The sequence below is a fragment of the Mycetomoellerius zeteki genome, unplaced genomic scaffold, assembly GCF_001594055.1.
Source record: "Mycetomoellerius zeteki isolate Tzet28-1 unplaced genomic scaffold, Tzet1.0 scaffold106, whole genome shotgun sequence".
Classification (NCBI taxonomy): Eukaryota; Metazoa; Arthropoda; class Insecta; order Hymenoptera; family Formicidae; genus Mycetomoellerius; species Mycetomoellerius zeteki.
In genome coordinates this window covers 3,431,328-3,454,759 of record NW_017255975.1, presented here as the reverse complement: position 1 = coordinate 3,454,759, position 23,432 = coordinate 3,431,328, and the positions used below count along the sequence as shown (strand labels likewise).

The following is a 23,432-nucleotide window of genomic DNA, read 5'->3' as shown; positions in this document are numbered from 1 at the left end:
ATTAACATTGATGGATTGATGTACAATAGAATATTGACTGCGATCCGGATTTTTTCATTCTCAAGCACCATATCTCCTATCACAGTGATATTCCCTAACAAAGCGATACTGATGCTCGAGAATCAAGAAATCCGGATTACACAGTCAATAATACATCAATATTTATTGATACACACAAGAAAATATCATTCTATTGCCGAGAAAAGTATTCAGTTTACTTTTTTCTTTTTGAATAACGGTTATCTTTAACAAAGAATATTTTCTTGATAATGCTTACTTTTTATAAATTTAAAAAAAACTTATTATTAAGCACTCAAAACAAGAATTTATTTTCTTTTGAACAATATTATAAAATTGATCGAAGAAGCGATTTTTTGCTTTAATAATTTTGATTGAAGTTACTAGGATCCAGACTATACAATATTTTGAATAAATTTGATGTTTGTGATGAACTCATGATAGATTTGTGAATACAAAATTTTTGAGATACTTGAAAAAAGTAAATATTAATATTAATATTAATCTAATTTAAAGAAGAGAAATCTTATTTTTAATCAAAGCGGATCTTAATATGCTTAAGTATTTCAGTGCGAATTTATATACATAATAATGAATTTATATCCTATTCTGCAAACCGGTATTTTTCAATCTTGAAATTATTATTATTATTTGCACACAGTATATATTTTTGTGTGTACAAACAGTATTATTGACCAAAATTTCTTTGATTAATGACCGTGTAGTCTGTAATGTAAACATAAAAATCCAAAATATTGTCAATAATACTGATTATGTAAGATTGTATAAAAATATTGATATGTGCTGTCAGTATTATTGATTCAATATTACTGATCAGTATTATTGATTGTGTAAGATACATAGAATTCTCGACGTATACTTAATCTCAACAAATCTCAAAATTAATCGATCCATCGCATTGTACGCGCTATGACATATGTATATTGGCGGAGCAGAAGCTCCGATGTATCGGCGAGTAAAGGTCATCCACGAAGGTAATTGTGCGTCCTCGACTCGATGCCTTAATATCAACGTCGATACACGCGCATTCGGTACGCCAGGATAATCGCCACATCTCAAGGCTCGATGCTTAGATCCAACGATTTTTAATACGATACTATCGAACAATACTCTACAATCGCGCCAACTTCTATCGCGGATACCACTGACATTCCCCGTTGAATATATTATTGAATATAAATTAATCGCGAAGGGGCAAAATCATTTTTAAATTTATAGCGCGCTTATAAAAGTATTTAATTACAAGTACGTACGGTAATTATCAAAGTACCGATATCTATCTGAATAATATTAAGTCATTATAGGTTAATTAAAGCCGCATTATGATCTATTCTTCTGAGATATCGCTTTATCTATACGTGACTCGTATAAAAGAATGATTTCTACGCGTTACTTGTCCGGGATCACATTCGACCTTCTGAATGCCGCGACCTTCGTTTTAGGGTTGCACCGCGGTGCCCGTCTGATGATTTCAGGACGTCCCACTTCTCATTATGATACTCAGATTCGACTACTAGAATGGCAAGTGGGTCACACGTAAAAGTAACTGTTACGGCAGCGACGTTTCGTGTCAGTCGCGACTGATCACGGCGCGATGCAATACCACCTTCGGCCGGAAAACTGTATTTACATACATTTACGTATTACACGTGCGTGTTACACATGCGCGTGGACATATGTGTATATATATATATATATATAACGAAGACTCAAGGAAGAAATATCCTGAGACAATAACGCGCGAGGAAACTTCCGCCTCGCAATTCGTCCCCGAAGACAAACATCCTCTATTTTTTTTTTTGACACCAATTAAAGAATTGCGAAATAATCCCTCGATCGTCGAGTCGACCACTGAAACACTGAGCCGCATTTTACTCGCTACACACATTTAAACGCGGCCATTATTTCAATGCTCAAACGTGTCTACCTTTCTAGAGATGCTGATTTTCAGCTTTAATCCGATTCAATTCCATTCGCCCGAACAATATTATTGCAGGAAAGAAACAACCGCATTCTACATTGTAAAAGTTTTTTTTCGCCACGTATAACGTAATGAGAGTTGACTCACGCCATTGCCTTGTGTACTTGTGCAATCGGTGAAAACAAAGTTTACAAAATCACCCATGATTGGATCGAATGTCTGATCAATCGACATCGCAAACGATGGAAATTTCTCGAAACTCAAGTAACAATTTAAAACAGCTTCATTATCGCATGATAACCTTTTGCTTAAGTACTGAAATCCTACACAAATATCGAATAACATGTATGAAGCTCTTGTATTTTATGCGGAATAATTGAAATCGGTGCTTATATCATATATGAAATAATTAAATTTGAATATCCTATTAAATGCCAGAGTGCTTCGAAGAAAACCGGTGTATTCGCGGTAACGTACATCGCGGAATTACCGAAAGAAAATTTTCCCGGTAATTTTGCGGATCTCTTTGTCGGAAATATCCGCGTGAATGATGAATTCGCGGAATGTGCTCTTCCGTACTCTCCGATGATCCGGTGTCGAGGTAACGTTGACAATATATATATATATATATATATATATATATATATATAATGCGCTATTCCCGGGTAAAACCTACATCTGTATGTATATGCATATATGTATGTATATACAGCGGGTGCTCTAAGAAACCGAGTGAAAGGCAACAATGCGAAGGCGAGCGTTCGCACGTACACACGTACACATAATACACGATCGAGCACGTGCGCAACTATCGACGCACACGAATCTACGAAAAAAAAAAAAAAAAGAAAGACCGCCACTATCGCGAAACCGTGTCTCATAAATACAGAGACTCTTCGCGTTCATGATAAAATTACACGAGAAGGCAAGTGATGAGATCCACGATCGAAAGAGAGAAAGAGAGGATAGGAGAAGGAGGATACGACAACGTGGCATGATATATACGTGTCAAAGTCGTATGTTTCTATGTATCGGGGAGGCCCCATCGATGATTGTCGCGCACGTATCGTGCCCGATCGTGCCGAGCATTGCTGCTACACATGAAATCGCATTGTGTATGCACATACACACGGACAATACAGATGCACATTACGCTGCGCCTGGCCTGCCTGCTGCCACGATCCAGACGGGTGTTGTATAGAGAAGGCCTGAGCGGAGATCGGTTCTCCCTGAGTGCGTCAGTCGCGACAAGGACGTCCGCTAAACAGCGAATTATACTGGAATAATCGCTCCGCGTTCCTGACACCCGTGGCCCCGGAACGGAAAATAAAGAAAGATAGAAAAGATTGTCAAAGTGTCGCGCTAGTAATTTGGGGGTAATATCGAACAGGTTTTCCTTTGTTCCTTTATTATTCAGTAAAATATACATGTACAGTATGCGCCAAAAAAAAAATGCGACTCTTACAACTAACACTTCAGTTTAATTAAATAAAGTGAGTGGACGGGGGTAAATTTGACTATAACACAAATATTTTGTCCTACCAAATATTTATTCGATATAATTTCCTTTAATTGCAATCACTGCGTTACTGTGTTACACTCAGCAAACATAATAGTGATTGAAAGAAAGTCGTATTTTTTTGGCACATACTGTAAATACACCGAAAAAATGTACTAAATTTTAACACACTTTTCTTTGAATAGTAATGAGTATCAAAGAACAACTCAAGCTTATTAAAAAAAATTGCAAATATCTTTTCTTTTCCAAGAAAAAAATGGATTCAATTCAATCGTTGAGAATTGAGACGTTGTAAGAAATAATCGAATATAAGTAAATAAGTATGTATTAATTTATAGTGATTATATATAACTGAAATATTAACCGTGCTATTGGAAAATTACAGAGATGTATTCTGCTGTGTTCTCCGAGGATTCGCGAAATAACGCTCGTGACAAGTCGTCCTTAAGAGATAAATTTCCAGACAACGATGTCGAATGCAGGCGGCCCTAAGGCATTACCTATAATCCCAGCTACTTGTGCAAAGGTCAACAGTGACGCATTGATCTTCAAGATTTTTAATAGTGGAAGATTGTCAAAGGTCAGCATAAAACAATCTCAATGGTATGAATGGAGAAATGAAGAGGAGAATGAATAATACGAAAGACAAAGATTTCCAAGAAATTTAAAAATTGCAGAATTCATTCTATATCTCGGTATGTGTATTTCCCCAGTAATTCTTTTAGATTCAGTAACGAGTCGGACTCATTTTCTATCGACGCAAGTCTCAAGGATTAATTACGATATTGCAATTCAAGATTAATCACGTAAGTAATACGTCATAAGAAATCAATTCAAAGTTTTAGTTTAACGAATCTGAGATGAAGAAATGTATGAACGCTCTATGCTTTAATCTGTTTTCTTTTCGACTGATGGAATCTATTTTCTTGGTCTTAAAATTGATGACAGACTCATCTTGTCGAATTTGACTTGGTACGATCCGTTGTAATGCAGGCGAACAACGACCACACCCGAGAGCAAGGGGAAGTCGATGAAGGACGAGGAGAGCAGGTCAATTACCTCCAGATCACTGAGAGAGATTTCGTATCGACAATCAGCGGCTGCTATCGTTAAGGAATGCCAGTGGCATATGGCTGTTATGCAGCACTCTTTTTATAAGTACCATCCAATCCGTTTTTCGAAGGCCATTTTTTCGAGCATAAACAATTCAACAGAATACGCCGATGGTTAAATTTTTATCAAACGGATAAAAAAAGGTGATTTCATCGACTTCGATTAACTACAGTCTTAGTTAAATTTGAGTTATATCTAACTGACAGCTAACGTGATAAATTACACAAATTTATTGTACTTTTAAATTGTAGAGATAGAATATTTACATACTCAATGATAATTTTAAAAAACGTTACTATCAGCTCAGCAACTTACACTAATTACGTGCCTAAAGTTTTTTTTCCCCTCATATTATATTTGATCTAATTAAGTTTTGAAAAATGTTCCAGTTAAGATGCAATAATTAAATTTAAGATTTAATTGATACAAATTAAGTCAAAATGGCACAAAATGTTTGTTTATATCTTTCTATTATACATTGCAAAAGTATCGATATCCGCAGAGTTTAGGAAGGTTTAAGAGACTGATCGGTCTCGACGAGAGAAAATGGTGTATAACCTTGCTCGGACGACCTCGATCGCCTTCACCGAGGAAATCTCCGGTGTGTGGAGCCGTGACGACACACGTACACACAAACACAAAAACACACACACACAAACAAACATGTGATCTTGCGACCACTCGGCCGGCTGGGAGGAGATCGAACTCTTGACGTCGGTTGCACGGAATCGTGCTACCGTCGCGAGATCTTTTTCGCGTGATACGTCCGATCATCGTCATGATGGTCATGCGTAGATATTCAAATAGACGAGTAAAAATTTGTAATTCGGATATGTAGCAAGCTACATCTACAAAATACGGAAAAAGTAGATTTCTTCAGTTTGCAGCTATAAAGCTAAGTAACATGAAATAAAATATTGCTAAATAATTTAATGGCTGGTCGTGTCGGTAAATTAAGAGAAGAAAAATGCTGACGTGAGTCGACGAAGCACTCGCACACCTCTCACTCTCACTTTTTTTTCGCCGAAAGAAAATTTCACCGTTCTTCTCTCCCTCGCTCTATAACTCCCTCCATTCTTACATTCTATAGAATATATTTTAAGTAACCGGCGAAATCCGACAGTTCTTTTATCCACGATCCATTTTGACCGTAGAAATTTTTAGGACGAATGTACAGGTTGATTCATAAAGACACGAGTATATAAGATTAAGAGGCCATCTACAATGAAAATAGGTAATATTTTGTGATGTGGTAAGCCATAAGCTTATATTTAGCCCTCCTTAAATTGTTGTTTTAATAATTATTCATCAAAAGTGTGCAAACGAAAGTTCGAAATGTGCAAACGATGAGCATTCAAATGAACTATAGAAAGTTAATTTTTTCAAAAGTAGGGCCAATCCCCCACAGGTCATTGAACTCTTATCTCGTATCTCCGTCTTGTTATTGTAAGTCAAGAAAAAATAGTTAATGATACATTCGTGCATACCGAAAAAAATTTACTACATTTTAATGAATATTTTTGTTAAATAATATTAACTAAACATTTACTTAGTATAGTAAATAAATATTTATTCAATAAAAGAATGATATTTAAATCAAATTAATGATTCTTGCCAAATAAATATTACATTTAATAAATATTTAGTTAATACTATTTACATAAATATTTATTAAAATTTAATAATTCTTTTTCTACAGTATACTAACGTTACAGCAATTTAAGGAAACACGGTGATTTGAGTGTTACAATCAATAGTTTTGGCAAACGTTCTAGGAATGTGCTATTTTTTAACAAACGGTAGAAAATATTTTCTTTCTTTTTAGTGGAAAATTAAAAATCTTGATGTTTGCGATCCGCGAACGTGCTATTAGGGAGTTTTTGCAATAACGTGAATCCAGATACGGTGAACGCTAAAGTCACTCTATCTTTTTCTTAATTAGTTGTTAAGAAGAAGATAACCTGACCTTAGCGTTCACTGTATTTGGATAAACGCTATTGCAAAAACTCCCTATTATCTCTAATCTGTTATCTCTTTCCACCTGCTCGCGCGTTATCGACCAACTGACGCGTCGAATTCTCAATGTCGTAATTTCTTCATATGTTGGACATATGATTATTGACAGGAAAAAAATACATTGCTTTTACTCACCCCTTCATTTCCTAGGAACTGTATATTAGGTTTTTCGCCAATCTTATGCTGAAACAGAAAAAAAATCAAGGTTAATTATTTTCTTCGTAAATATGGATGGAATGCAAAGCAAAGCTAGCAAGAATAATAAGTAAAAAATCCGTATAACAAATCAAACTAACAAAGACTCCTTATAAATCAAAAGAAATTGGAGGGAATAAGGGCAATAGGAGTCAGGCGCAGAAGACGTCCCGCAAATAATACTTCCATAAAGCGTAAAACTTCTTTATTCTACTAAACGCGCTTACATGTTTCGGCTCACTTTCAAGCCTTCTTCAGAGACAACACAAACTAACATACTATATATAAAATGTGAATAAAAGTTATCTTGTCATGGTGAGCTCCCCTACATCGGGAATATAAATTAAATCCAAAAAAGAATGAAAGAAAAAGAAAAAAGAAAGGGAATATTAGAAATATCGAAATAGAGAAAATGGAAAACTAATTTATCAAAAAACTTTAAAATTATAATTAATTATCCCGAAAATAAGGACGCTCACCATAATCACAAAACACCATTAATAAATATTTATTAATAATAATGTTTGCGATATGGTGCTTTGTGATCATGGTGAGCGTCCTTATTTTCGGGATAATTAATTATAATTTTAAAATTTTGATAAATTAGTGTGTTTTCCATTTTCTCTATTTCGATATTTCCAATATTCTCTTTCTTTTTTCTTTTTCTTTCATTTTTTTTGAGTTTAATTTCTGACATTTATATTCTCGATGTAGGGGAGCTCACCATGATAAGATAACTTTTATTCACATTTTATATATGTTAGTTTGTGTTGTCTCTAAAGAAGGCTCAAAAGTGAGCCGAAATATGTAAGCGCGTTTAGTAGAATAAAGAAGTTTTACGCTTTATGGGTGTATTATTTGCGCGACGTCTTCTGCGCCTGACTCCTATTGCCCTTATTCTCTCCAATTTCTTTTGATAAGTAAAAAAGTTGTTAATAATCATAAGTAAAAATTAGAACGATAAGAATAAATCAAATAAGAGAAAGAATTCTGGTTTCAATCGAAGCGAATCTTGATTTAATAATATGCATATATAGATTTACAAAAACATTTACAATTAAATACTCTGTCTAAAATAATATTATTTGCAATAAATTCTTTATAATGTTATGTATATGTTTTGAGATAATTATTAATTTGATGTAATTTGTGTTATTTCTACATTCAGTTTATGATTGCGTTTTGAAATCCAACAAATTAAATCAACGCGCAGGTTATAAAACTGAAAAATATATATGTAAATCTATATTTGAATATTATTAAGCACCAAGATCCGCTCCGACCAAAAATAACATTCTTTTTTTTATTACAGATTAAATTCTGTTACATATACACACACACACACACACACACACATACACTTACATTTTTTTGTTACGCAAAAAAATACTCTTAGAAACTATGCAGAAAATTATAATGACATATTGCGAAAGAATATCAAATGTTTTGCCACGTGAATAAATCTCAGGTTGATAAAATACGTGGACGAGGACTAAAGAACAAAGTCATGTCGCAGAATTCCGGTCGCGAACGTTTATCGTGCAAAGTGTTACAACAGTCAATACGAACGTGGGATCGATTAGCGTAATTACCTATCGCTCGTCCAACTTACAAGTCATACAAGCAACGAGCGACTGGTAATTGGCGAAGCGAGCGCGTGCGATCGTACCCGCATAGAGACGAGCGTAAAATGCGATGTTTTGCGATCGCGTGAAATTGCGGTACATGATCTCGTAATCGCGCGGCGAGTTGCATTATATTGCGCGGATAGGCGGACAGTGATTTTTGCGTATAACTTTTACGTACGCGCCTCTGTCTCTTGGTGATAGCTCGAAAAGGGAAAGTACCGTCGGTAAGAGCTTCGTCTAAACACTGTTTCCCATTGTTGAGGGCCACACACGGAAAGAATGATTTTGCTAAAAGAAATGTTGCTGGATACAGATCTGAAAAGAATTTTGTTAGACCAAAATAATTTTATTAGAAACTCAAATCGATTGCTAAAATACCAACATTTTTTACGACGTTGCTCATCAAATTTCCAATAGGTACGATTATTTTGATGGTAACTAACAAGACTATTTTCAGATCTGTATTCAGCTAAATTTTAGATTTTTCAGCAAGCTCTGAAAATAATTTTGTTGGAAATTCAAAACGATTGCTAAAATAGCAAAAATTTTGCAATACTGCTCGTCATTTTTGAGTTTCCAATGCAATTATTTTGATAGTCTAACAAGATTATTTTCAGATCTATATCCAGCAAAATTTTAGATCGTTTAGCAAGATCTGAAAATAATTTTTTTCAAACCAGTTGCTGTAATATCAAAATCTTTTGCAACGCACTTCATAATTTTTTCCGACATAATTATTTTGACGGTCTAACGAAATTGTTTTTAAATTTGTATGCGATAAAATTTTATCTTTCAGCAAAGTCGTTCTTTCCTTGCAGAAATACAGAAAGAATCCGAAAGAATGATAACTTTCTCGCATTTATTACAGATCGATTTTAGATAATTTAAAGTCAGTCTGTCTTTCACAAGAGTATCGATATACCAATACTCTAATCTTATCTCTAACGATCTGTTCATATTACCAATCGGAGAAGAAGCATTTCGCTTTTACATATCCCGCCATGTCCATCGATTCTCATTAGACTCACATTAGACTTTATGATTTGCTAATGCTATCGCCTGTACAGCGATGCAATACGATATTTGTACGAAGTTTACGCAGTTTCAGCTCATCGTCGGCTCAAAACTTGTCAGAGGAAACGTGTATCTATATATCTATATGCGCGAGTGCGGCGGGCACACGAGAAAATTAATCGCGTCGCGGAAGATCGCGTTTACTCGGGCGCGCTGGGTCGACCAAGATTGACCTCTGAATATAACGGCGCGCTATGAGAGTGCCGGAGCTCGCAGGTGAAAAATGATTTCCTTCTTTCCCGCGGCGATCGCGCAAGGAATATCGCCCTGTGATTTCACGTACTTTCCTTTCCAATCCTTTAACGTGTAAAACACTTTAATAACCGTGTGTAAACTTTTCTTTGATTTTCTTGAAAGGTAGACTCGGGAAATCTTGAACGCCCACGTTAATTTGCGAAAAAAAATTTCCAACTAATTTAATGCGAATGACTAAAAGCGAAATCTTTCGTGAAATAACAACGATTCGCAGATCTAAAATTGTACAAAATGGTGCAAATTACGGAAAAGATCGCATATCTAAAATGAACTCTACAATTGTCGTGTTTAATTCTCTCTCTCTCTTATACACACACTCTCTCTCTCTTTCTTACACGCTCTAGATCTGTGTCGATGTACGAGTGATATGCTTTCACTGATCCGACGATAATTCCTCATCGTCGAGGAACTTGGACAGACGATGGCTCGCGGTTACACTTTGGTGGCTGGCAGAAAAAGAGACGATGGTATTAGACGGTGGCCGAGAAGTCCATTACAGTCACGCTGCGACGAGGATTTTATGACCGACTCTGTCATGCTTGCATGACAAACAGAGTGTCGTTGCAGATTTTCTATGTGTGTGAGTGTGTATGAGACAGGGGTACCCACGGCGTAATGCGGCGGGCAATTATATTTCCACGGTGTGTTACATAAACGCGACGAAATAATCAAGCGTCGTCCCGCTCGGTCGCTTTCACTCAATAAAGGGATCCATTACAGTTTTAATTATTCTAATAATTGCCTGCTCGTTCTGTTCGTATTTGAAAGTACATATCAAATCGCATCGTCATTCTCAACATTTCCACTCTATGCAAAGAATGGAATGACACAGAGAATCTATTTAAAAACACGATTCTCCTAAATATGAGTCTACGAGAAAATATTTTTGGGGCAAAGACTCAGTAGGGGATTCGACAGGAGGTATAAAGCAACACGCAGCAGGGAACCTTGTTGAAGGATCTCTCAGAATTAACAAGAATCGTCAACATACGTACATTGTCATATAATGTTAATAGAACAAAGTATTTCCTTTTAAGAGAGAATTTTTCTCCCCCGCGTCAAAGTGAAGTTTCATCGTCATTTATTACCACTATCGATGCGGGTCGTTAGTCTCATTAGTAGGAAATACGAGAGGTAGAAAGGATAAAAAGATGATTTCAGAGAAAAGAAGGTTTAACGTTCCGCGATCAAATTCATTTATGAGAATATTTATGGAACGTAATGAATAATGGTATTAGATCTGGGAAGTGATATTTTTAATTTGCAATCCTAACACGCGATTTTAATCTTTAAATAGGTAGATGATTTAATGATACACAAGTTGATAGATGAGATGCTTAGAAAATTCTAAAAGAATTTAATTTTATAGTTACATTTTTACTAGTGTATTATGTTATATATTTGAAAAAAGTCTGATGTTAAAGAATTTTTGAAAATAAACAAATTAACATTTTTTGGTTCATTTTATTATAATTCTAGTTGAGATAACCAGAGTTTTGATTAGAATTTTCTGATTCATCCATTTTTAACCAGAAATTTTTCTCACTGTAGTTAAATTTACATTAATTATTCCCTTATATATAAGATAAAAGGATATAAAGATATAATGAACTTTAAATCTTCTGAGCATCTGGACAATACTTTTTTTCTTTTTTCAGAACAAAGTTTTAAAGAAAACTATACCTGAGGTGCTGTGATCACCCGACCTATCATAATTAAAGATTAACGTCGGAAAAATAAGAACATAAACGTAATATAGTTATACAATATGAGCATGCAGCTCATATCGTTATAGCGTACAAAAAATTCAAGACATAAATGAGTATAAAGTCTTTGTGTATAGTTTTATCGATCAAAGAGCGAATGGCTGATTCTTTTCTACGTTCTGCCTCGACAACGAGACGTCTCGTGCGCCACGCAAACGACCTCGGGAAAGTTCTTGCCAGCCATTCCTCCCGAACAAGAGAACCTCCTCGTCGGCAGGTCAATAACTCTACGTCCTGAGTACAACCCCTGATTCCCCTCGTCTCTTACGCATCGCATTCTCACCCCCGACGACGGCGGCGGCGGCAGCGACCCTTTATCCCGCTCTCTCTACCAGAATTGGATTTCTGAGCCCATCACGTTAACAATAGCCCGCCATACATCTTAGTTCTCAGTCTGCGCAAGTTATCCGCGATTAATTATTTGTTATCTCGTTCATCTCGCGCGACTATCAATTCGCTAACTACTAGCACATTTCGATTACTAATTGATCCGAGGGGGTAATCAGTAGCTGAAATATTGTCCTAAAGATTACATGCTTTCATATAATTTCATCTGATTACAAATAATTTTTTTCACTACATATGAAGTCATTTGGTAAAATATACGATTTTATTTAATATTATACAATGATTTCTCGTGATTGCATATGTAATTATCGGATTATACATAGAGATTTCGTATGAATTTTATAATAATTTCGAGGACTCTGTCCCACGATTACATTAAATGGTTATCTCCTCGAATTAATCATAGGCGACACGCTAACTACGTATTTACGTGAATTTTCTTCTTATCATGCAGCAACGCGCGTTTCTCCCCGACTCGTCAAGCCACCGTGTTATCAATCGTTTATCGCTATATAGCGCTATAATTCCATCGACTTCGATGGGGACGTCGATTACTTTCTAGCAACAAATTAATCGTCCACTCAAATCGAACCATCACCAATGTGACGCTAACAACTTGATTATAAGAAATAGAACGATATTCCGACACGTGTTCTTCGTCTAAATAAGAAAAATTGACGTCGCTATTTAGAAACACTTTGTCTCGCACGCGATTGATCGAGAACGAATGAAAAAGCAAGAAATTTGTGTTGCGCACTGTAATGTTGTGCGTGCGTGCGATTACGCAAGCATATACATTTTACATCGCAGCCTGATATTCCACCGCTATAAGATGGCTATTCTACGATATTTCGAAGATACCTGAAAATATCCTTCCATCGTGAATTGAAAATAGCGAGAGAAACACTTTTCTAAGTTAACATTTGAATGTATTCCGTTCTTAAATCCAGTCTCACATAAATATTGCAATTTCATGGCAATTATCATTATTGAATGTATACATTAAAATATGTCAGAAATATGACGCATCAGCGAAAGAAGAGAAATATTATGTGCATTTTACAATATGAATAAACATAAATGTAAATTTCGTAACAAAATGTTTATTAATAGTAAATGTATTCGTAAATAAAAGCAGTCGACAGTTACGATAGCATTCCGCAATTAATACCTACTGCTTGTATTTATCGCAGTATTTTTGTTTATTTATTGCACTCAATAAAATTATTATCGTTACAGAGTAAAAAACATTTCGTATTTGTGTGTTTTGGAAACTCAAGTTCACTCAAGTCCTTGTTAAAATTTTGTATTAAATTTTTTAACATATTCGAGTGTTAATTTAATAAGATTATGTCATTTAAATAGTTTGTGTTAAATTAATATTCAACATTTCTTAGTGCCAAAATAACACAATTTATGAGTTATAAGTATAAACAAATAATATAAAAATAATGTGTTTTAAAATGTACATTCTAAGATGAAAGAAAAAATATTGTATGTTAATTTAATATATCATAAATATTAATTTTATTGAAAAAAAAAAAATGCTTCCATGGTTTGTTTACAAAGTGTGTCAGTTTTACTTTTTTGTGTTTATGTTCTTAAACAATATTTAATGTGTTACCTTCTTCGTAATCATCTTGTATTAAATTAACACATAAATTTGAGTGGACCGTTTAGGATACGTGAAATGTGTTAAATTTTCCAACGGTACATAAATAAAATATTTTTTCTCTATTCACAGGCGTTTGTAACGATCGTTGCAGAACGCTTTACAAAGGGTACGCTGCAATTTCCAGCATTCAGTATCTTTATTCATGTTTTCCTCCGTTTACTTCGGCAAATAAAGGCGAAAGCGTGTGTTCCACTTTGATTTCTGATCCAATTTTTGGAGGCAGATACCGCGCGCGATTCCACGAGTGCGGGCGCACTGGGGCGCACTGTTTTGCAATCATTTTGCAATCGCGATGCAGGAAAATAGGAACGTATTTTCGGTTCGTTAACCCTGAATGCATGTAACAAACCAGCTGCTGTTGCTGCTACTGCTGTCGTTGCTACCAGCCGACACGCGCCATGGTGATCCTAATTCGCGCGGCTGGTATATAATATTATTGCGGCAGCGTTAATCGCAGCAAAAAAATTATCTAATTAAGTAATTAATACAACTATATGCCCCACGTGATGTGCTTACACATATAAACCACATTCATGGCTACGTGTGAATTTTAATTAACTATTTATTGTCAGATCAATTGAGCTATTTATTGTCAGATCATGTGGCATGCCTAAGATCTGTCAAATACAAATGTCAATTACGATCATTGAATACTGCAATCACAGCTGATTTCATCAAAGATCCGCGGACCGGTACCAATAAAAGAAAAATACATACCGGCCTATAGGATGACGTGGGTGTCTTAAATATTGTGTCTACGATACTAAAAATTAATTCGACGGAGAAAGAATTGACTAATCGCATTGGCCCCGTGATCGAATTGTTCAAATGTGATTCGTTAATTCTTTCTCCATCCGAGATCTCGAAACGATTTCTAGCATCGTGGATCTTAGGCTTTAGATCGATACGTGTCTTTAGCTTTGTAGCGATTTCCCCAAAACGTCCAATTGGGGAAGACTATAGTTCATGCTTATGCAGGTAAGTAGAACTAAGAGAAGTAGTACACGATCAGCGGAATAGCAGGCCGCCGTCGTTCATAAGACGTTCGCAGACGTTCGCTTTCCGCGTTTAATAAGAACGGCGGGTCGCGTCCGGCTCGGTGCTCGCCGGCGCGGAAAAGGAAGGCGGTTCCCCAAAAATCGTTCGCTGGTCGGTTCTCAATTAATCGCTCGGCGCAGGCATAATCGGCGTGCGACGAGGCACGGTTGCCGGTTCGCAACAGGTAGGCAGGCACACATCGTGCGCTTGTTCGCTTCGCCACGACGAGAAATTCGCCAACACCGCCAACTGGTTCACTTTCTCTCGGGCGGCGAACTCCAGGCTGTTCGTTCTACCTCCCCACGTGTATGTACATATACGATTGGTGCACGCGGATGACACATACATACGCGTGTATGTACGTGTATACGCGTGTGCGCGTGCGCACCGATCGACTTTGAAACGGAGACTTCGTAGACACTGGGATCGTGGCGGACCGATCGTAGATCCGGCTGTTTCAGCTTGATACTTAAGACCTTAACCTCGGCACACCAATAATATCCTACACTAAAAAAAAATTGTACTAAATTTTATTAAATATGCAGATACATTTATTTGGTATAAAACTATTATTTTTATTTAAATATCACTTTTTTATTCAGTAAATATTTGTTAAAATTTAGAACATTTTTTTCTCAGTGTACGAAATGTCCAATTATTTGTATGTTTTTTTTTTTATTTATACGGAAAGAACGACTTTGCTGAAAGATCTAAAATTCTGCTGGATACATATCTGAAAATAATTTTGTTGAATTATCAAAAAATAATTACGTTGGCTAAAATAAGCTAAAATAAGTTATAAAATAAGCTAAAAAAGATGAGTAAAACTGTAAAACATTTTAATAATCTAGCACTCAATTTAAGTCCCCAATAAAATTATTTTTAGATTTATACCCAACAATATTTTAGATTTTTCAGCAAAATTATTCTTTCCGTGTAGCTTTTAAAAATAACCATCTATTATTATGAATATTTTTTCAAATACTATACCAGCACTTAGAAAAATAATTCCATTTAAGACATACTTGCGAAAGATAAAACATTTTTTAAAGCACACGAATATTACGTAAACAAATTTTCTTGGCGAATAACTGGATTTACGGATAATAATTTAATCTAAGTATGTTGCGTCATTGCGTAATCATTACGCATTAGTTCCTATTGGGATTAAGAGGCTAGATTGGAGATTCCTTCGATTGCCACGATCAAGAGACTCGCTCGGCCGCGATTACTATCAATCTGCGAATGCACTCTCGTTAATAAGCGTTACACGGGATTTCGCGCAGTGTGCACAGATGAGCGACGGTAGTGGCGAACCGGGTTTTAAAGATCCGGGCGTAAGATCGCCGTAATCAGAGCGATTAGGTGTGGCCGCGATAAGCGCGTACAGTACCGCCTGTTCGTTCGTCGCCCGTTTAAAGGTGTACCGTACCTACATTGTTTCTAGGCCTGCCGACAGCCTGTCGTCACTTTCGAACGGTATGCCTTTCGAAATGCATTCGCATAAGCTGCTACTTTCTCGTAGCTTCTATTCCCGATCTGTCTGCATCATCGATATCTGCCGTTATTTTCCCTTGTGCCTGTCAGACTGCAGAAAACAATTACAAACATGTATTTTACGATGGCACTCGTCAAGCATTACTCGTCGAACATTATACAGAGCAGGTAACTTTCACGTTAATCATTTTTCGGAAATTTGTCGTATAAAATGTAATGATGTACAATTAGGATCAAAGGAGATACGACAGAATTCTACAATTATGTTACTCAAATTTAATTATTATAGTTAACGATTAAAAAAATTACGGTCTCTGTAAAGTCATGTAACACAACGACATTGCGCGAGTGAAGATACCGGAAACCTCAGTACACACAGTGTTCAGTTACGCAAACGTCACGAGGCAAAATGGTAAGCACGTGAAGGCTATCGGTCATAATTATGGGGTGTTAGAGGAATGGTCTTGCGTCAGTAGTATCCTCAATAAATCATGCGTTACGCCGAGAATTAATATTTCCATGACAGCGTCGTAGTCGAAACGTCATCGTCGTCGGCTTAATAGTTGTACAATAATCAACCGAGATCAAGACGACTACATATATCTGCAAATGTCAAACGAGTTTTGCACACCATCTTTAGGAAAAGAAGAAATTGAACTCTCTGCTTGGTCATTCGTTACCAATCGATTGCTGAGATCAAAATAAGCGAGAGTTGACGAAAAGACCGATATAAGATTCGTTTCAACTTTCTTTGCGCGTAAAAATCGTAGTATCTTGCGAGAAACGCAAACAGCTAAAAGTCCATACATCATCAAGTTGCGGAAAACCGTAACCAGTATTCAAGCTGTGTTATTAATGCCTCATTTAGTAAAAGAAACTTCATAAAAGAGCATCTTTCCCGCGAACTTTTATCTTTATTCTATTATTCATGCATATACATTATTTTTATTTCTCATCGGTGCCGGACTACAATGAAGTTTCCCGTTTGTTCTTCAGTGTAGTAGAGAGGAAGATTTATTGGGGATAAGAAAAACGAGGATGAGAAAGGGAAACGGAGTAGGCATCGATCCTGAAAACCAGCGACGACACAACCTCACAACAGGAACTAATGGAGTTTCCTTACAATTTTCTCGATCGATCAAAACCAAATACATTTATAAATTCTTTTTTTATTTATGTTATATATTAAAAATGAATAAAATTTCCGCCCTGAGATACGCTCATATAAAATCTCTTAAGCTTCTCTTTATTTCAATTTAACTTACAATTAGTATCTTAAGACAAGATTTAATGAGATGTGAAGATGTATTTAAAATTATAAATTAAAAATATTCTACATTCTTATTAAATTGCATTTAAAGAAATCCTAGACTTTATTAATCTTTAATGCACACGACTTTCCGGTCCTTTACTGCATATGATGGGTCATTCAAGTTTATTTTCATCATTTTAACAAATATACGAAAATTATTTTTACATATACTTTAACGTCTTTAGAAAGTATGTTATACGTGATTATTTGATATTAGTTTTTCGGGAAAAAAAAAAAAAAAAAAAAAAAAAAATGTGAAGGATACACACGAATGATCCATCTTGTGTACCAAGGATTAATTTTGAAAATAAAATACAAAAAAATAAAGTAAACAGAGAGTGATTTTAAAACTCCCTATAAAAAGGTATACGCGCTAACAGGTTTTTTTTCCGTTTTAAATCGTCGCAAAACATGGGCAAAGTCGGAGATAAAATAAATTTATCGCCTGTACGCGGTGCAATACGATAAATAAATCGTATAATCGTGTAATTCGCGCGTACTTTACGCGATCGTTTCCCCGCGAATATCTCTGAGGGGCATACAATACGACATAATTCGCTATCAAGAGACACGGTAGTATTTCGCCCCGTCGTATAGTCGGCGAATGGGCAGATTTAAATTACCAGTCGCGCGGCTACGACAATCGAATTATCAACAAGACCAAACTCAGTTAGCCCGAGATACAATGGACCTCTGGCCGCCGCACTCGGGACGACGCCCTATTTTATTCGTTTTTTTTTTCGCAGTCGGCAAAAAAGCATCTCGCGGAACGGAGAATGGAGGTGGAGGACAAAGACGCGTAGGTGGATGGAACGCGTGCGGGTTCCCGGAGGGAAAAACGAGAGAAGCAATATATAAAAGGACCGGACAAGCGGGAACTATTATTCGTGCGTTACCTTCTTAAAGGCAGATGGACAACATGTGGGTGGGGGACGGAAGAGAGCGGGACACCAGAGAGAGGAAAACCGGGTGCTACAGCGAGGAGAACCGACTGACGTCTCTCCGTTTTTCCGAGTCGAGGATTCTGAATCGTTTGGTGGGGAGTTCTTGTCGACTGTTAAATCGTAAACCAGACGCCGGGGCCCTTCGCGAGTACCACAACACTGTCAGCCGGGTGTGTCACATCGACGTCTACCTGCGTGTATGCTCGCGTTTGTGCTACGCCAAGTACCACCTGCCCTATAGGGACGTATATTATGCCGCATTGAACCCGGCGATTCACATGGGGTGCCGCCGCACTCGGAATCTCTCTACAAACGTCACACGCAGAAGGTTCCTCAACCTCGGGTTATATCCTGGTGCAACGAGAGACGCATTCTCGTAACTACACGAAGACTCGTGGCGTCGTAACGACGTTATTTTGTGATAAAAATAGAAAATGTCACTTGATTAAAGATACCGCTAATCGTACTGTAGCCGAGAGAATAAAACAACAAAGTATTAATCGCGTGACAGATAAACAGATGACCGTTGTTGACCGAAAGTATTTTAATTTAGAAGTTCTGAGATTAAATATCTGCAGCTTATGGCGTACGTAACCACAGAACTTTCCAGCTACCACGGGAATCGGAAAACATCGCGCGTCCGCGATAATTGCTCATTCTTGAACGTTTATTTTGAGAGAGAACACGCTTAAATAGTAGCCGAGAGTAATGATGCATGGAAAATAAAACGATAACGTCATTAAGCTCAACGCGTCCTGGATGTGTCGTCGTTTGTGGAACGTGAGCGAACATGTCGGACGCCGCCTCGCGAAGTTGCGGTTTGTTTTTCGTCGTTTATCATATTTTGAACACATAACAGTTATATGACCAGACTTGCAATATTCCCGACGGACAATTCGCACATCGTGATATTTCATCCGTTTCGAACAACATTGGCGGCCTAATTAATTCACTGTCAACTCATCGCACGAAACTAGTTTTGCCTCAAAACGAAATAAATTCTTTTATTCCGCATACAAACGCGCGGTGTCCCGTGTGTGCCCCCGATTTTAGTAAACTTTCCAGACCGTCGAGAACCGACTCGTCGCATAGATCTACTTTTCGCAAAAAAGGGATCTGTACGTTAATTCATTAACCTTTCGCCGACAAATGGGGTCTTTAATCTAATTTTAACTAGTCTCATGATTCCATCGAACTCACATTAAATTTTATTTAGTAGAAAGTTGATTAACTATTTTAAATAAGGATCAATGATTAATAGTTCTTATTAGTTTTAGTTAAAAATAGATAATTGAGAGTCCAAAATGGCTTTTTAAAAACCATCATCAATATTTTGACTATGAATTTTAAATCTGTAAAAAATAAGTAAAATACAATCTGATTTCTATGATGGTAAAAACTTGTATTTTCCAAAAATATATTAGAATTTTTTCAGATTTTTATATAATCTGAAACAATAAAAAATTTACTCTGTTTCTTAAAGACCTTTCATAGAAAAATAAAAATTCATGTTGTCGATGAAAAGTAGGTAGGTGATTTAAAGACAAGTTAATAGATGAAATGGTCAGAATATCTCAAGAAAATTTTAATTTTATAGTTATATTTTTTAGTACGTATATATTACGTTGTAGTTATATTTACATTAGTAATATACCTTTATGAGATAAAGGAATGTAAAAATAATCAATTTTAAGACTTCTAAACATTTGGTGGAAAATTTATGAATACTTATTTTTCTTTTTCAGGACGTTTTAAAGAAAATTAAACCTAGGATATGGTTTCCCCATCTATCCAATTAAAGATTAAAGCTAGTAGCAATAAAAAAAATAACAGTAAGACGTAAGCGATAAGTTAATCGGTCAGTCAGAATCAAGAATGCAATAACGTAAGCAGTAGCAAATAAAAAATGTTGTTCCGTTTACGTTGTTCTATGCCACTAGTTTTAACCTTTTAAGTAGTTATGTGGAGTTGCCAATCCAGGTGTAGTTTTCTTTAAAACCTTATTCTGAAAGGAAAATAAAGTATATTGCCCAGAAAGTCTTACTAGTTCTCATTATTTTTATATTCCTCTATCTCATAAAGAGAATAATTAATGCAAAATAAAAAAATTTTTAGGAAGTTCTATCACTAATCTAAGACTAATAAAATTGTATTGAAAAACTAATGTACGATTACACATTTTTTAAGAATTGTTGTAAACTATTCTATTTAGTAGCAAAGTTTAATCAAATTTTAACAAAAATGACAGGCGACAGGAGAGAATGCGTTATCGATTCATAGAAACTCGACAGTTTCGGAGACTTGGTAGTTTCTATAGATGAGAGACGGTAAAGACGGAGTCACTCCTGATAGTAACCGGACACGTTGTCAAGTGACTCGAGGACTTCGAATAGAATCGCGGCGTGCCGGCGGTTACGGCCCGGAAGCTACGTCGATATTGACAGAGAGCTTCGGTGACGGTCGGCAGCGGTAGTAGTTCGATGCAGGAAAGAAGCCTCTCCTCCTCTCGTACGCACGGTGTACGGCCGCTGCTATTCACCGCGATTCATACATGCAAATCGTGTTTACACACCGCCGAGTGAGAGACGACGGCGGCGGCGGGGAACGAAAACGGCGACCGGAAAATACACGGCGCCGGATGCACGCTATCCTTCTCGCGTCGAGTAACCGTACGCGGCTGAGTGAATGAGAACGGTATCTCCTTACAAAGCCAAAACACGCAGCGGGGTAGAAGTTAGAGGTTGCACGACGCCGCGCCGGTTAAATCTGAGAACAAGTGGATAGCACACGATCACACAAGAACTTTGTAGGATGACGCTAAGAGACAATGGATTCCCATATAAGAGAATACTCTTAGGAAGAGTGAATAGCATATTCGCTTTATGGTAAATAGACGCGTAGACTAAAATCGTATTCTACATATTTCGCAACCAAGGAATATTAATTCTTCGCTGGCGAAGATAAGCATGTTTCGTCGCAACCAAGGAATATTAATTCTTCGCTGGTAACATGGAATTACTCCTTCAGATCAACTCCCTGCGTATACGTTACAATGTATGTACATCAAATTTGAAGACATTATCCGTTGAAATTATTTAATTCAATCGATATCATCTGAGATCTGACATGATAATGTATAAACAGTCAAAATCTTGAAAAAAATTATTTTTATCATTATAAGTCAGAGAGAGAAGAGAGATTGTATTTTACTTACAATTAGATATCTTTTAAAAAATTTAAATTTATCCACCAAAATTCATAATCAACATATCGATGGTGCCTTTAAATACTCCGTATTGTTGGTTAATGATATTATTATTCGAGGGTGATAAATATATCAATATTATAATGAAATATAATAATAATAGAAAAGTTGTGTGATGAATAATATAATTTTTCCTTTATAAAGCGTGTCTGTGTCTTTGGTGGCTATTCATAGTCAGTTGTTATATTTATAAAACGGTCTTAAGTATATTTTCAAGATGTGAATAAATTAATCACAGAGCCGTATTTGCATATTAAAACATTACTTCAGACGTCTCAAAATAAGAGGGCGGACTATAAATAGCAGCCTTTAATTGGAAAGTAAATAGAAAAAGTATTCTGCCCACTCGTCCGCGATAGCTATAAAGGAAAATAGATATGCTCTGTTTCCGCACGAATTAAACCACGATTTATGCGACACTCGGCCGTATTGTGCCGATCGATGACGCGAATTGTATCGAAATCGAGTGCTCGCGCCAGAAACTCGTAGGCGGATAGAAATGTCACCTCGCAACCGGCACCTTGTAATTCGTCACGCCACGGTGGCGTTTCGCAACTGTGTACGACGACGGCGCCGGGGTACGTAACACCAAAACGATTCGCATCGTACACCGGCCTCTGGTGTGCGTGTTGCGTGCACGCACGGGTGATCGCGATCGGCGTCTCAGGAGAACAGAGTGAAAGGAGTGCCGTAAATTAGACGGAGAAACAAGGAACGACGCAATTTTTCGTCAAATCGGAAATGCGGAGTCCTGAAATTCGCTAAATTTGTTCCTCGACTCGAAGACATGTAAAGTTAGCACCCCTACTTTAGTTCTCGAGAGTTCTGATTAGAATTCTAATTTCAAACAGAGCTGTATAATGATTTTTATAGAGTTCTGTAGGCAATTAACACTATTAAAATAACAATTTAAAAAAACGGAATTGACATTGACGAAAAAATCTTGCGTTTAACTTCCCAGACGACACAAAGTATCCAAAATTGAAACATAAGACGCCTTTGACGTCTAAAAGACGTCTTAAAGACTTCTTATGTCTTAATTTTAGACTTTGTGTTGTCTGGGTTGAGTCATAGGAATCGGCTGAGTTTTCAACACGGAGATTCGCCTTTTCGTACGAAAACGAAATAAATGGAATTAAAATATTTGAGGCGATGAAACACACTTTGCGAAAGATCAGATGTTACGTTCTCGCGAAATCAAGGCTAGCTTTTGAAAAGAAAGTTCAACATGGAGGAAAGTCGACGTTCTAAAAATCGATGATACGCGATAGATTTATAACATATTTATGGCTCTGATATATTTATCAGAGCCATTTGCAATCTGGTACAAATACACACGATGACTACCTTCTGCGAATCAGATCTAGAGAGCCTCCAATGAGAGTGGCGCGATATGACTATCACTTATAATTGATCCATCATATTTTAGCCATTTGATTTATGTAGTGCGAATTAATGAAAAATGCCGTCGAGAGGAGAAATTCTGCAAATCTCAAGCTTAAGTTTGTCGCTCACGAGATCCCCGCGGACGCATTATTAACTTTAGTATGCAGACTCCTTGTGCGTATGTAGCTGAGAAAATGCAGATAGGATCTCGCGCAGCCGCACGCGTCGCCGCATTCATCATTGTCGCTGCCGTCCACCATCACGAATTCATTAACATTACGACGTTCGTCTAAACGGCGCATTCTGCGAGGCACGCGATGCCGCAGGCTTGAGGCCGCCGAGCCATTTCGTGCCATCGGAGAAGCCAGAAGAATCGGGGTTAGGAGGTTAGAATCGGATAATTTCGACAATATCGTACGAATGCCTTAGCATTGAGAGATT

At 36.7% G+C, this 23,432-nt stretch overlaps 1 protein-coding gene across 1 annotated transcript in view; it reads right to left on the bottom strand.

Annotated features, from left to right (window-relative positions):
• Su(Tpl) (Suppressor of Triplolethal) overlaps positions 1 to 23,432 on the bottom strand; it is a 96,686-nt gene that overhangs the window by 57,244 nt on the left and 16,010 nt on the right. The window contains 1 exon segment of the mRNA XM_018450652.1: positions 6,744 to 6,791. Within this exon segment, the coding sequence (XP_018306154.1) occupies positions 6,744 to 6,791 (48 nt within the window).